Genomic DNA, 15,983 nt, shown 5'->3' with positions numbered 1-15,983 from the left:
CAATATATATGTATCTTCTTTTTTTCTAGGATAAATGAAATTATTTTGAAAGGAAAGAAGAAACAATAGGTTAAGGTTAGATCAGAATTAACAATTTTATCTCCTTTTCCTTTTTGATTTATAACCAATAGCTATAAAGAGAATTGATAATCTTACTATGATTAGGAAAGCTAAAAGATTCATATACTGCATAAGGAAAGGAGAATAGAATAGAGAAATTTTCTAAGATAGCTTTTTTTAGTTTATTTTCACAAAAATAGTTGACAAAAACTTTAAAAATGCTGTTTAGGAGAACTTTCCAAAGGAATAACAATGGATTTGATTTCCAAAGCCAACCAATTTCAGATTTTGTTGCTCTTATATATTCAGACCCACAATGCCCTTTGAAACACATCTTGTAATAAAAGCAGTAGTAATTCGTTTCCATAAAAGATGTCATATGTTTTTATAATTAAATGAAATCTGAATTCTTTTATTTTATCAATAAAATTTGTAGCTGCTCTCAGAAAAAAAAAAGAATTATGAACGAACATAAATAGCTTTTGTTTTCAATAAAAAATTGAAGATTAGTATTTATCAATTTAGAGAAAGTATAGAGATATACATAATTACATAATTTGATCAGACCAATTGGTTCGATCCCAAGACCGGTGATGCCATGGCTGGCTACAACGTTACCGACTTACCGTTATTCACTAGAAAGGCTTTTGTTTCATTAAACTCGGCATCAATCCTTCCCCCACCTAGTATACAACATTTTCAGTACTTTACATTCCTCAACCTGGTTTTGTCTTGACTAGGAGATAAATAAACGGATGTACATTTCCAACGAAATAAAGATACCTTAAAAACAGAGGCCCGTGGGCTGAAAAAGCCCAAAAGTGAAAAAGGATGGTCTTTGTTTGTATGGTCCAATACCAAAACCAGATCCGGTTTTCTAATCCGATCCGACGGCCGAAACATTCGTCATATGATTTCGTACCGGCGAATCTCGCCGCCGTTAAACCTCTCAGACTTGTATTCGCCGGTGGACATCCAAGGAGTCAAGTCTCCTCCTCCCATGGTGGTTTCTCCCTCCAATGCCCATCAGTAACCCTCAGAAACGGCCCATCTGTGTCGCGCGATCGTTTCTCAGCAGCCACGCCGCCAAGGAAGAGCTCTCTCAAGCGGTGTCTCGTCTCGAGTCCCTCACGAAGCAAGGGATTCGCTTACCCTTCCAAGTCCTCGCCTCTCTCCTCCAGCGCTGCGGAGACACGAGGTCCTTGAGACAAGGCAAATGGATTCATCGCCACTTGAAGATCACCGGATTCAAGACCACCCCCAACACGCTTTTATCCAATCATCTGATCGGAATGTACATGAAATGCGGTAAACCCGTAGACGCACGCAAAGTGTTCGACAAAATGCATTTCAGAAACTTGTACTCGTGGAACAATATGATCTCCGGGTACGTTAAATCGGGGATGTTGACTCGTGCGCGGGTGGTGTTCGACGGTATGCCTGAGAGGGATGTCGTCTCGTGGAACACGATGGTGATTGGTTACGCTCAGAGTGGGAATCTGAACGAGGCTCTGTGGTTTTATAGAGAGCTGAGGAGATCTGGGATCAAGTTCAACGAGTTCAGCTTCGCGGGGGTTTTGACTGCTTGTGTGAAATCGAGGGAGCTCGGGCTTAACAGGCAAGCTCACGGGCAGGTTCTTGTTGCTGGGTTTTTATCAAATGTGGTGCTTTCGTGTTCTATCATCGATGCTTATGCTAAATGTGGTCAGATGGAGAGCGCTAGGAGACGTTTCGATGAGATGGTAGTGAAGGATAATTATATTTGGACTACTCTCATCTCCGGATATGCCAAACTAGGTGATATGGAATCAGCTAACGAGTTATTCACGAAAATGCCAGAGAAAAATCCTGTTTCTTGGACAGCATTAATTGCTGGATATGTTAGACAAGGCTCAGGGGACCACGCGCTCGACTTGTTTAGAAAAATGATTGCTTTGAGGGTTAAACCAGAGCAGTTTACTTTCAGCAGCTGTCTCTGCGCCTCTGCGTCTCTTAGACACGGGAAGCAGATTCATGGGTACATGATCCGTACGAATGTTGTACCCAATGCGATTGTTGTCAGTTCTTTGATCGATATGTACTCCAGATCAGGGAGTTTAGAGTCCAGCGAGCGAGTTTTCAATCTTTACGGTGATGACAAGCGAGACTGTGTCCTGTGGAACACGATGATCTCTGCGTTAGCGCATCACGGGCTTGGCCACAAGGCCTTGCGCATGGTTGATGAGATGATCAAGATCGGAGTTAATCCGAACCGGACGACTCTGGTTGTGATTCTCAGTGCCTGCAGTCACTCAGGTCTGGTGGAGGAAGGAGTCAGGTGGTTTGATTCAATGACTGTTGATTACGGGATCGTTCCCGACCAAGAGCATTACGCTTGTCTGATAGATCTCCTAGGTCGTGCCGGTTGTTTTAAAGAGTTGATGAGCAGGATGGAGAAAATGCCTTTTAAACCGGAGGAGCATATATGGAATGCGATCCTTGGGGTATCCAGGATCCATGGGAATGTAGAATTGGGAAAGAGAGCAGCGGAAGAGCTGATCAGACTGGACCCTGAGTCGTCTGCGCCATACGTATTACTGTCCAGCATTCACGCAGATCAGGGAAACTGGGAACCAGTAGAGAAGCTGAGAGGGATTATGAAGAAGAGAAGGGTGAACAAAGAGAAAGCTCGTAGTTGGATTGGAATCGGGGAGAAAGTTGAAACTTTCACAGTCTCAGACGGGTGGCATCATCCTCGTAAAGAAGAGATCTACTCTGTTCTGCACAATCTGGCTGCTCTAATGGAAAAAGAAGAGGCTTCAAGAACATGATCCACTCTAACAAGAAGGGAGGATTGTACACTGTTAAAGCCTGCAAAAGCAGGGGAGTTATACGTGTTGTGATGATTTGATTTTTAGCTTCAAAAGTTTTGTAAGTCTAGCAGAGCTAACAACTACATTGTTCTTTCTTTTTTGGTCTTCCTCCAGATTTATTGTTTAATAAAAGAATCAAAATGGAATAGATTTACGTTTCTGCAGGCAGTTTGATTCGTATTGGCTGAGTTATTACAAAAGAATGGAGATGTCAGGTGAGCAAGAAATGAGACTAAATAAAAGACGAGCGACCAATACTTGTGATGTCTCCATAGAATTTATGGCAACCAAACAATACCACAAGCCAATAACCCGGTTTTGTCTAAGCGACCAATACTTGTGATGTCTTCATGGACCAATGTGTTATGCAATTTACAAACCGGAGATTCTCTGGTCCATGCGATTGCTTGCGAGTATCATCCTATTAAAGTGAATTCCAGCCCAACCATGAAACTTCTTCCCCCAAAACCAAATGTGAACCACAATACGGGTCTTTTAGCTTTCCAACAAGCCTACAACCAGAAGAAATGTCCATGGAAATTTCATGTTATGAACCATTTCCCAAAACCGATCAAATCATCTCTCAACTTGCCTTATTCGGAAGTTCATGAGTTCAAACAATTCCAAATCAGATCATGGCGACCAGGAGAGATATCTAAGAATATAGAAGACACATCTAAACATTTAGGAGGGTCAGACACCATCCTACCATGAACCAGCAACTGTGGGATTAAAAGGATCTTCACATTTGTAAACTTGCCGTTTTTTGAAAGCATTCACATTTGCAAGGTCTGAAGACCAAAACTTCATCACTTCCACCACAGCCTTCTGATGAACATGGACGTCCTAAGATATCATGAATTCATGCCCAAGCTTTCCAAATTCAATCAAATCATCAAGTTCCCCTATTTTGGCCAAAATTCTATTATTCTCTTTGACGACTAGTTTTTCATTTCCTATGATTTTTTTTTTCTTCTTGAGTTAGACCATTGTATCTGAGCATATAATCTCTTATAGTCATCATGTAATATTCACCTTTCAATCAAGCAAAATAAATATAAGTTGTTTCCGTTTTTATCAAAGGGTGTTCCTGTGATTAATTAGTGATTCATAGGTTTTTGTGTGATTCAGCAGCCACTGAACATGACAGATTGAGAGAGTCAATCAACCCACCAGATTGAGTGGCCAATCCTTATCCATTGACCTTCTTAAAGAGTGTCGTACGCAAGTTGAGATTGTCCCAATCATCCATCGACCATCCATCATTATCCTCGACCATTCCATATTATCTCTTGACCTTTCTCTATTTTAGTAGTCTTTATCGTCATCTCATTTGTATTCTCTCTGTTTTCAGGTTCTCGTTCAGTTCACCAAGACACCCATCCAACCACCTATCGACCACCTTCGTTCGTCTGACCACCAACCTCCATCGACCCGAGCTTTATGTCATGCATCACTTCCAAGAGAGAAAGTGAACTCAAAATAACTACACCCACGTGCAAAGAAACACATACTTCCATGATCGGTATGTTTCTTGCTTTTGAAGCAACTATTTTCTTGCTTCTAAAGTATGTGTTTTAGTTCTCCTTTGTAATTAGATCTGCTAACATTTTTTGTTGGAACTAACAGTTACGCGCTGCGAACATCACCACAGTGGCTAGGACTGCAAATCAAGGTGATTAGAACCACGACTAAAATGATTGAGGGAGAGACAAACAGTGTCAATGGATACGCTTTGATAAATGTATCACGGAACAAAGCTATCCACGGTGGGACCTTCCAAAGGACACCGATAGGTGTGTCCATGAACACCATTCGTCTAGCCCGCGCGCGGTTTGATCATGAAACTAATGTGTAACATTCCGAATTGTGATATATGGAAATGCTTAAGAGAATTGATTTGGTTATCTATGTCACCAAAATTGACTTACCTTTTCCGCCACACATCTGTTTAAAACTCCAAAATTAAATGTGCTTGAGCTGAAGTAGTGGAAGGATGGATGACATATAGGGAAGTGATTCGCAATACCGTGTGAGTGAGGCCAAAGCACGAAGAAAGGTTATGTGGTGATTGTAGGGTCAGTAAACAATGATTTCGAGCTTTGAATAAATTAATGTACCGACCGTTGGAACGGGATGGGGCCCACGGCCGAAAAAGCGGGCGTGGGTGGCCCATTAGCCGTGGACGGGTCGGGCGTTATAAGTGGTATCAGAGCTGGTTAGCCATCTCGGTTCTGACCCGAGAGGCATCTTGAGACCTGTCGTGGGGCGCAACGAGGACGTTGCGTTCTTTGAGAGGGGTGAATTGTAACATCCCGAGTTGTGATATATGGAAAGGCTTAAGAGAATTGATTTGACTATCTATGTCACCAAAGTTCACTTAGCTTTTTCATCACATATCCGTTTAGAACTCTAGAGTTAAGCGTGCTTGAGCTGGAATAGTGGAACGATGGGTGACCTATCGGAAAGTGATTCGCGATACCATGTAAGTGAGGCAAAGCACGGGGAAAGGTCATGTGGTAATTGCAGGGTCAGTAAACAATGATTTCGAGCTTCCGAAAAATTAATGCACCGACCGTTGGAACAGGATGAGGTCCACAGACCGAGAGAGCGGGCGTGGATGGCCCATTAGCCGTGGGCGGGTCGGAGCGTTATATAATGTTTGCGAAATTCAAAAAACTCGTCAATACTTTCTACAACAACGGCTTGCCTTCTAATTTATCCGGTGGGAGAAACCCTAGTCTTGATTACGGGTTAAAAGGTGCAGAAGTCGCCATGGCTAGCTTCTTAGTGTTCTGAGCTTAAGTTCTTAGCTAATCATGTGACAAATCATGTTGAAAACGCTTATCAATACAAACAAAATGTTTAACTCTCTTGGACTAATATTTATCTGCAAGACTGCAGAAGCTGTAATATTCTCACATTTAGTAAACTACTTATTTGGTAGCTTTGTGCCAAGCCTTCGATTTAAGACATCTTGAATAAAATATCAAGAAAACAGTTAAGGCGGTTGTGGACCAAACCGCTAAACGTGTACATTCTGTCGACGAACGATTCCTCAAACAAAACATCCTCCAAGTTTTCGATTAGGAATACTTCTTTTCCTGTGTGACCCAAACAGCCTCGTTAACGTATTAATAATATGCTAAGCTCACACTTAAAAATTAATTCAAAGTGGAGAATTGCCACGTCACACATAGCATCTCCATCTCCATTCCATATTTTATTCCAACAATAAAATAGAAAACAGAATAAATGAACAAAACATAAAAGTATTATTTATTTCATTTTGGAGTAACTCTAACTGGTAACATTAAAGGAATATGATGAATAAAAAGAAAAAGAATGAAAGAATAAAATAAGAGGAAAAACTAATCCTCTCCTAATTTGATAAGAAATTATTATAGTCTATTATTCTTTAAATGTTAAAGTCTAAAAGAATCATAGGAACAAATATTCCTTGTAAATAGTGTAAATTGTAAGGAATGATAAGAAATTTACTATTTCCACTCATTTTTTTGGTCACCATTTAGAGCCATATAGTGGAAATAAAGATGCCCTAAAGATTTTATTATGCCTGATGTAGGATTTTAATAGGTCTCCTTGAAATGTAGATGAGAAATGATCCAATGAAACAGTTCAAACCTAACTTTTCAGAAATACCATAATAAGACAGCAGCATTTTTACAGACAATAGATAAAAAAAAACTGTCTATGTGAAAAAAATATATGCGTTGCCAAACCTAGCTGTGGTAATATATGCGTTGCCAAACCTAGCTATGTTAATATATCAGTAATAGGCTTAGCTTACACCAAACATTATCTTTTTTTTTTATGTTACACCAAACATTATCTTAAGAGTAAAGAATTGTCATATCGCTTATATGTTGCCCAAATAATTTTACTATGCCTGATGTGGGACTCTAATCAGAACCGGCTCTTTGTCCCAAGCCAAAAAGGCATGTATTTCCGGCCGTTTTATTTATAAAAGAAAAAAAAAACATTTCGGCTGCAAATTTTCAAATTTTTCCTTTGGTTTAACTAGTGTATAATCTCAAGTTTTTAATCTTCCCCTGCTTAATCTAGCTTCGACTCGTAATATGCACATTTTCTTTTATTTAATTTTTCAGATTGTGGCCAATTTTCTTTATTGGTTCTAGTTTTGGGCCTCCTATACCAGGACTGACACTAATATAACCCTCTAATGCAGAAGCTGAGACACGTTCGTTTTTACCACGCTTTAGCAGAACCATAACATGAAATATATACAAGTTTTCGAAAACTCTGAGAGTTAGAAACAAAGATGAAATACTCATAGACCCCCTGTTTGGATGTCTGAAAGATTGGAACGGAGCTCCACTTCCAATCTTTTAAACATTAATTATGTCTCAACTCCATATCAAGAATAAATATTCTTACGCATTTTTCACTTTTATATGTTTTTGTTTATTGAACGCCTATATTAGATGTATGTTATAACGTGGCAAGGAATATATGCTTTTAATAAAGGGCCAGGCATGCAAATGCATCGACCACCCACTTCATATATAAACATATACAATGGCATAACTAACATGTGCAATTAACTATCCACATAATTTATTATCTAGTCCTTAATATGCTTTGTCAACTAACTTTTTTTTACTTTAAAGAGAATTTTGTTTACTAAAAAAAATCATAGATTTCCAACTCGAAATAAATTGGTAACCATAGATTGATTCATATATTTTGTTCCAAATGGGAAGTGAACGAAGTTATGTATATGGAAACACATAAGGAGTTCAAATGTATACTGGAAAAGAGGACGGGAAAACACACACACGTGACACGCAGGACCGTCTTAAACTATTTTATAGCCTTGGGCGAAATTTGAAATATGGACCCTTTCTATAAAACATTTTTTCATTCCATTGCCTTGATCGTGATCAATTCTTTGACGAGTATCGTGCCCATTCATTTTTATGACCTGAAACAATAAACTAAGAGTAAAAGATATAGATGTAATCAATTAAACAAACCTCTACTTTGAAATGAGATCTCACTAACTGATCAGTGAATAGAATATATATTTTGGTTTGATTTGTGTTGTTCACTTTTGCTGGATTCGAGAGCTTCTCTTTTACCATCAACGGTAAGATTAGAAAATAGGAAGCGTAAAGAAATTTTTCTTGTTTTGTCTTTTTGTAGGCTAATTAGGTTTAGCTGATTACTTTTTATTATAGATTTATTAAACTATTTGATCCTTTAACAAACTAAAATGGACCTTTTACAATTAGTCAAATTACATTCAAAAAAATTTTGGACCCTTGGGCCCAGGGCCATTGCCCCACTTGCCGTAGTCCAAAGCCGGGACTGGTGACACGTCTGCACTGCCACCTCCATCCGTGCCGTCTCAGTTTGATTTATAGTCTCGAACACTGTCACACTGAAGGAGGTTGATGGATTAAGGACAGAGATCATTCTCGCCTCCACGTGATCTCGATATTTTCTTAATTGTTTTGGTTTTATTTATATTTTCTAGTTATGATAAAACACCGTTTTCATCTTGATTTTTTATTTGGATCTTTGCAATCCTACACTAAATGGATCTGGATTTGGATATCATGTAAGTTGTATAGATTTTCAACTTAAAACTAATTGAAAATGAATAGATTAATCGTAATCTTTATATATTCCAGCTAATATTTGTTCCTGGTACGGAGGCAGTTTTTTTCCTGCTGGGGTTAAATTAACAACAACTACATTTTATGGGGTCAGTTAGTAAACTTATTCATATTTCATCTGATTTTAGAAAGAAAATACAAGTAAATTTCATTTTTTTAATCATATGGGTCATGTGACCCCCACCACTGCCTGGTACCCATTAATAAACTAGTTTCTGAATGGATGAAACCAATAATATTCCATGGAAAATGATTTTGCATCGGCCACTAATATATAACAACCCACTCCCTACATAAAATAATATCCACAACCCCCACTCAACCACTGTTTACAAATTATTTGCTTACACTAACGAATCTTAACATACAAATAATTCATGGAGCTAGCTCGATCTACAACTAAATAAGTGACACTGGTAATGGTAGTTTTGGCATCAGTACTTGAAAGCAACAAAGGTTACTACACTGTCTAATACATTTTTATCGGCTTTCCAAAAACAAAGCAAAACTCTTGTTGTGATCATGGAATTTTGTCAACCAAACAAAAACAACGGAAGTGCGTCTAGTGATCCACTTAATTGGAACGTAGCGGCCGAGGCTTTGAAAGGGAGCCACGTGGAGGATGTGAAGAAGATGGTGGAGGATTATAGGAAAGGAACGGTGCGGCTCGGTGGAGAGACGCTGACTATCGGTCAGGTTGCGGCCGTTGCGAGCAAAGGGACGACGGTGGAGCTTTTGGAGGAGGCTCGTGCCGGCGTGAAGGCTAGTAGTGAGTGGGTGATGGAAAGCATTAACCGTGGCACGGACACTTATGGAATCACCACTGGATTTGGTTCTTCTTCTCGTAGGAGGACCAATCAAGGTGCTGCTCTTCAAAAAGAGCTTATTAGGTAAGTAAAAAAATGTGTCAATTTGTTTTATAACATATTATATTTGACCATGTTTAAAAACGCAAAATTATTTTGTTTCTAAAACTTTATTTAATAGAAATTATAATTACATGATTTATCTATTCAAGTTTTATTTAATTTTATTTAAATTTGTGTACATTATTATTTTAATTAGTTTTTTGAATTGTCGCTTATTGATGTAATATGTCATGCACCGACAAATCAATACACAAAAAAAAAACAGGTACTTGAACACCGGAATATTCGCTACAGGCGACGAAGATGACGTTTTGTCAAACATTCTTCCTCGTCCGGCAACAAGAGCGGCGATGCTCATCCGTGTCAACACACTCCTCCAAGGCTACTCCGGTATACGCTTTGAAATCCTTGAAGCCATCACAAAGTTCCTCAACCACAAAATCACACCGCGCCTCCCTCTCCGAGGCACCATCACCGCCTCTGGTGACCTCGTTCCTCTATCGTACATCGCCGGTCTCCTCACCGGACGGCCCAACTCCCGATCCGTGGGTCCATCCGATGAGATCCTTACTGCCTTAGAGGCCTTCAAGCTAGCTGGAATATCTTCTCCTTTTGAGCTCCGGCCTAAAGAAGGGCTTGCGCTCGTGAACGGCACCGCGGTTGGGTCCGCTATGGCCTCAATAGTACTATACGAGGCCAACGTTCTGGCAGTTTTTTCTGAAGTTGCTTCCGCCATGTTTGTTGAGGTTATGCATGGGAAACCCGAGTTTACCGATCATCTTGTGCATAAACTCAAGCACCATCCTGGTCAGATCGAAGCCGCGGCAATCATGGAACATATCTTAGACGGAAGCTCTTTTGTCAAAGAAGCTATACGTCTCCATGAGATTGATCCGCTCCAAAAACCTAAACAAGATCGGTAAGTTTCTTGCCTTTCAAGCAACTTGTTTCTTGCCTCTCAAGTATATGTGTGTTTGGTTTTCTTTTGAGAATAAATTGGGCTAGCTAATAGCTTTTCGTTTGGAATTAACAGCTACGCTCTGCGAACATCGCCACAGTGGCTTGGACCGCAGATTGAGGTGATCAGAGCCGCGACGAAAATGATTGAACGAGAGATAAACTCTGTCAACGATAACCCTTTAATCGATGTGCTGCGGAATAAAGCTATCCACGGTGGGAATTTCCAGGGGACACCAATAGGTGTCGCCATGGACAACGCCCGTCTAGCCATTGGTTCCATCAGGAAACTAATATTTGCGCAATTCACGGAACTCGTCAATGATTTCTACAACAACGGTCTACCTTCGAATCTATCCGGTGGGAGAAACCCTAGCCTTGACTACGGGTTCAAAGGCGCGGAAGTCCCCATGGCTGCTTATTGTTCCGAGCTTCAGTTCTTAGCTAATCCCGTGACAAACCATGTCCAAAGCACTGAGCAACACAATCAAGATGTTAACTCTCTTGGTTTGATCTCCAGCCACAAGACTGTGGAAGCTGTGAATATCCTCAAGCTTATGTCAGCTACTTACTTAGTAGCTTTATGCCAAGCCTATGATCTAAGACATCTTGAAGACAATCTCAAGGAAACGATTAAGGCGGTTGTGAACCAAACCGCCAAAAAACACGCATTCACTCTCAGCAAACTGTTCCTCGAACAGAACATCCTCGGAGTTATCGACCGCGGATATGTCTTTTCATATGTTTATGACCTAAGCAGCCTCACTAACCCTCTAATGCAGAAGCTGAGAAGCGTTCTTTTCGACCATGCTTTAGCTGAACCGGAACATGAGACGGATTCGGGTTTTCGAAAAATAGGAACATTCGAAACAGAGCTGAAATCTCTTCTACCTAACGAAGTTGAAAGAGTGTGGACCGAGTGCGAAAAGGGTAACTTTGTTGTGGCTAACCGGATCAAAGAGTGTAGATCGTATCCGTTGTACCGGTTTGTACGGGAGGAGCTAGAGACGAGGCTACTAACCGGAGGGAGTGTCAGGACACCAGGAGAAGATTTCGACGAAGTTTTTAAAGCCATATCTAAGGGAAAACTCATAGATCCTCTGTTTGAATGCCTCAAGGAATGGAACGGAGCTCCAATCCCAATCTCGTAAAATGTTATGTCTCCTCGCCAAGAAATAATTCTTACGCATTTGGCACTAACCTTATGTTAATAACTGTACTATTTAGATATATGTGAATTTACATATATCATAATGTGATATTTGGAATTTGAGCAATCAATGTCAGATCATTGTTATCCTTTGTAAATTCCACAAAATGAACTATTATCTAACAAAATAGATTAGTAGATTACAATATGAATATCGATTATCCATTGGTATGTAAGAACATGTTACATATGTCTGAGATGGAAGCTTTATAATTCAATTTGATATAGTTATACAAGATGCCATTCTTCAAGTGAGTACAGTACTAATTGTTTACCTACAAAATTTGGACTTCATACTTTCTTCCAAGGAACCAAAAACCACAGAGAACAACCCTGCAAATGCAAAATTACACGACCTATTCAGTTGTATTCCAACATCGGAAGTTTTGGTATTTGATAATTTTGGTGAGATTCATGAACCAAAAAAGTGAACGATTTGCCAGCAAATCCGACTAACCTGAGAGAGGACTATCTTTATGCTGCAATGATCCTTTTATAAGCAACGTTCCTGGCATCTGCTGGAACACCTGCACCAGACATACATTTCTCCATCAAACACCAATTGAAAAAAAGCAAAAGGCAGTAATACTAAAATCAAATCTCCAAACAAACCAAGATGCGGAAAGACAGGTCATCTTGAGGGCCTTGCAAACTGGAGCCATGGCTTCTCACACTATCCACATCATCCCTATTAGTGATTGTGTTGCACTGCTCACTGGACGCAACAATCTGCATAACAACAATACAAGGGAGAACTCTCTTGAGCTTGAGATATTGCAGAAAACAAAAGATCAGATGCCAAAGACAAAACGTACGTCAACAGAAAAGGTATTCGAGTTTAATTTGGACGAGGCATCAGAGCTCTTGAAGAACTCTTCAACTGACTGCAGCACATCCGCTGCACTGTACTGCCGTTTAATGCCCTACCAAAAATTCACAACGCTCTTTATATACTTACGCAGCAAAAACAAGATGAAAAAAAAAGGTTAAAAGATATAACTACCTCAAGCATAAAAGAAAGAAGGCTGCTTTTGGATACAGGAGTTGGCGCTATAATCTTCCTAGTAGCTGGGGGAACGAAGGACCAGGCGAGTCCCCAACGCGAAGTTTGGCCTTGTACAAACTCAGTGGTCTTAACAACAGTAACCCCCACTTCCCAAAGCTTCGATATCAAGAGCTTGAGGTTAGCCTTCTTCCCAAGCATAGAAGTGTACCACCTGAATCTTTCCCTGAGTACAGCGCTATCTTGTATAATACGGGAGACAAAAGCTTGCTCCCCACCAACGCAAACCATCTCCTCATGAGTTCCACCGCATGAGGTTTTCGGGTTAAGCCCAGCTTCCTCAAATGTTTCGAAAAATGGAGGGTTGCACATACAGAAGTCAAACGTTTCAGACTCCTTGACAACGCCCAGGAGTACCATAGTGACGTCATCTTCAGATGGAATGATTCGAGAGCGTCTGATCTCGATAAGGTCTGAAACGTGGGGGTTGCTTTGAACATTCTTCTCAGCCCACTCTAGAGCTACATCGGTAATGTCTGAGCCGACAAAACTCCAGCCGAAAAGGGAAGCACCGAGGAGAGGATAAATGCAATTAGCGCCAGTACCAATGTCAAAGCCCTTTACTTTATTGTTGCCACGTGAGCTTGGAATGATCTGGGAGGAGAGGAGGTCGTTGATCCAGTGGATGTAGTTGGACCTGTTGGGAACAGTTGGGCAGAGCTGCCCGTCGGGAATCCACCAGCTGAGGCCGTGGTCGTGGAGGAGGAGGACGCGAGTGAGCTCTCGTGTGGCGTTGTAGTCGGTCCAGTCGATGCGGGGTCGAGAGCCTCCGGAGAAAAAGACGAAGGGCTTGAAGGAAGGGTAGAGAGAGGCCAGCGAGGCGAAATCGGGAGGGTTGTCTGAGTATTTGTTCTTGGGATGGGCGGTGGAGCCTGGGGTCTCGGACCTTGCTCTCTTCTTCCCGTTACGGCGCATCGACATGGGAAATTGAAAAGCTCTTTGTTGAGTCGCAATCAGATTGATTAACGAAGAATCGTAGCGAGAGGCGGCAAGCAACAAAATCAAGCAGGTTTGGAAGTGCAAAAAGAGAACCAATCTCATCTACTTCCAATGGGCTTTTCATTCTTCTATTGGTTTGATTAGAGTGGGCCTTTGTATAACAACAATAGGGGGCTCTTTTTCTTTCTTCACCAATATTTTGTTTTGCTTATTTTATGTTAACCATCACAAAATTCACTTCAAACAAGATTCTCTGTACCTATAAAATATATGAACAATTTTTGTTATAAATTCAGCGTCTCCTATTGTGTTTATAAAGTTAGCATCAAGCATTTTCATCGTTAGTTAATCATGTATTTTTCATTTGATCAAAACCTAGGGAATAGCTTTCTTTGCATTACATTATGAAAAAATTACACGTAAACGTACTTTTTACTTATCTATTTACATCCACACATACTTTCAGCATGTGAAGTACTTCTTCCTTGTAAATTTCCCAAAAAGCCTTTATAACCTGAAATTTATTTTTCCATTGACTCATCAAATTTTAATCAGCCGCATCTACTATCTTCTCCAATGATTACAGTTTTCACCACCGACGTTTTACACAACATAATAAGAGCTGTTAATGGGAGAGAAAAAGCTGGAGGTGGAGATGCTAGTGGAGAAGAAAAGGTGGAGACATGGTTACAGTGGAAAACATAATGTTTATGGTGGTCATGCTAGTGGCAACGGTAGGGGTCGGGTCTTATGGTGGTGGTGAAGGAGGAAGAGCTGGACGTGGAGCCGTGGATGTGGATCAAAAGTTGGAAGGTATGGAGGAGGTGGCGGTGGAGGAGCTAATGGCTTAAGTGGAACTTGTGTAATTGGATATGAAAATTGTGGTGGTGAAAGAAGTGGTTAGCAGTCATGGAGCCGGTGGAGGGTCTTATTGTGGTAGTGCTTACGTAGGCAGGTAGTGGAGGAGCTAATGGTGTTAGTGGAGCTTACAAATGTGGATATGAAAGTTGTGTTTGCTGGTCAGCGGTCATGGAGGCGGTTGAAGGTTTTATGGTGTTGGTTCTTAATTACGAAGGCTGAATGAAGAGGAACCAGAGGCGGGAAAGATCAACAATTATACCCTCTAGTGGTGGTAGAGGAAGTGGTGGTGGAGAAGCTTATGGCGGAGGTGGAGTCTATAGCGGGATAGTTATGGAAGTGATGGTGGTGAAGGAGATGGTATGGTGGTACAAAAGAAAGATATTTCAGTGATGGTTAAGGAGATAGTTATGGATAGTCCACAATTTGAAATCGGTTTCATGACCACACTTTCTCTGACCACATGAACAAAATTAAATGAAGGTTATAATAGATATTTTACTCCACCTTTTGCTGCACAAAATACACCTCCAGCTTGAAGTATGTCAAAGTGTAATACAACACCTTTAAAGTATGTCGGTTGATAAAGCTCTCTTACATTATCACATTCAGATTTTTCTTCTTCTGGCACTTCACAATGATTTTTTTTGTCAGCTACTTCACAATGCTTAGATCATCTTTTTCATCTTTCATATAATAAATAAAATAGTGTTTATTGTTTTTTTTCACCTACATACAACGTTAGATGAGATTCAAGAGAATAATATACAAATGATACATATATAAATAACTTTTGTGTGAATTAATTTTCTTTTATATTTTATAATTTTAGAGTTTGGAATTAAAATTCATATTATAATCCTCTTAAAATTAACTATAATTATGTTATAGAAATCATATGATATTAAGTTAAATTTATAAATGCTTTGACAAAGATTTAAAATATCTAAATAAATCATATATCTTAGATTGTAAATGAATTTAAAAAAATCTAACCTATTTGAAATCTAATAGAGTTTATTTCAACTTATATAACCAGTAACACCCCTTAATGCCTAATCATAAATCACTTAATCTAACACTTGAATTATTAGTTAGACAACCTAAATATTTAGAAATTATCACAATATACTAAAGAAATATTATATATTATATAAATATTTTGATTTAAAATAATAAATTTATTTTATTAAATTTTATACTATAGTATATTACTCATTATAATTTATAATTCCTTAATCATTCTAATTTATAAGTAAATATCTATAAATAGTTAACTAATAATAATTAGTTAATATTTTAATTTCAATTATTTATAAGTTTTAAATCATTTTATAATCTATATGTATGTATAAAAATAAATAGAATATTGTGTTCAAATCATTATACTATTATACTATCCACATTTTTTATTTATATTATAGTAATTTAGATATCAATTTATATAGGTATTAGTGTATATGGGTGTCTAGTTGGATTTGGTTCGGGTTCAGTCGGTTCTTTAGTGGCATA

General features: G+C 39.3%; 3 protein-coding genes and 1 long non-coding RNA gene across 4 annotated transcripts; 2 read left to right on the top strand and 2 right to left on the bottom strand.

The window, feature by feature from the left end:
- Nucleotides 1-1,055, bottom strand: LOC117133567. Its single transcript, XR_004457444.1, has 2 exons — nucleotides 844-1,055; nucleotides 1-743 (listed from the first exon to the last, which is right to left on the bottom strand). It is a non-coding gene; the product is annotated as an uncharacterized LOC117133567 (long non-coding RNA).
- On the top strand, nucleotides 857-6,266 carry LOC103864246 (pentatricopeptide repeat-containing protein At2g21090). The gene is made up of 3 exons (XM_033290054.1): nucleotides 857-2,970; nucleotides 3,078-3,159; nucleotides 3,217-6,266. Exon 1 carries the CDS (start codon nucleotides 1,080-1,082, stop codon nucleotides 2,868-2,870), a length of 1,791 nt encoding a protein of 596 aa, XP_033145945.1. The 5' UTR covers nucleotides 857-1,079; the 3' UTR covers nucleotides 2,871-2,970; nucleotides 3,078-3,159; nucleotides 3,217-6,266.
- A 2,007-nt stretch (nucleotides 6,267-8,273) lies between these two features.
- Nucleotides 8,274-11,701, top strand: LOC103864245 (phenylalanine ammonia-lyase 3). The gene is made up of 3 exons (XM_033290053.1): nucleotides 8,274-9,465; nucleotides 9,710-10,363; nucleotides 10,478-11,701. Exons 1-3 carry the CDS (start codon nucleotides 9,098-9,100, stop codon nucleotides 11,550-11,552), a joined length of 2,097 nt encoding a protein of 698 aa, XP_033145944.1. The 5' UTR covers nucleotides 8,274-9,097; the 3' UTR covers nucleotides 11,553-11,701.
- An 8-nt stretch (nucleotides 11,702-11,709) lies between these two features.
- On the bottom strand, nucleotides 11,710-15,661 carry LOC103864244 (RNA N6-adenosine-methyltransferase mettl16). Its single transcript, XM_009142000.3, has 5 exons — nucleotides 12,615-15,661; nucleotides 12,427-12,534; nucleotides 12,224-12,340; nucleotides 12,069-12,138; nucleotides 11,710-11,944 (listed from the first exon to the last, which is right to left on the bottom strand). Exons 1-5 carry the CDS (start codon nucleotides 13,713-13,715, stop codon nucleotides 11,883-11,885), a joined length of 1,458 nt encoding a protein of 485 aa, XP_009140248.1. The 5' UTR covers nucleotides 13,716-15,661; the 3' UTR covers nucleotides 11,710-11,882.
- Between the last annotated feature and the right edge of the window lie 322 nt (nucleotides 15,662-15,983).

The sequence above is a fragment of the Brassica rapa genome, chromosome A04 (assembly GCF_000309985.2).
Source record: "Brassica rapa cultivar Chiifu-401-42 chromosome A04, CAAS_Brap_v3.01, whole genome shotgun sequence".
Taxonomy (NCBI): Eukaryota; Viridiplantae; Streptophyta; class Magnoliopsida; order Brassicales; family Brassicaceae; genus Brassica; species Brassica rapa.
This window is presented reverse-complemented; position numbering and strand designations above follow the sequence as displayed.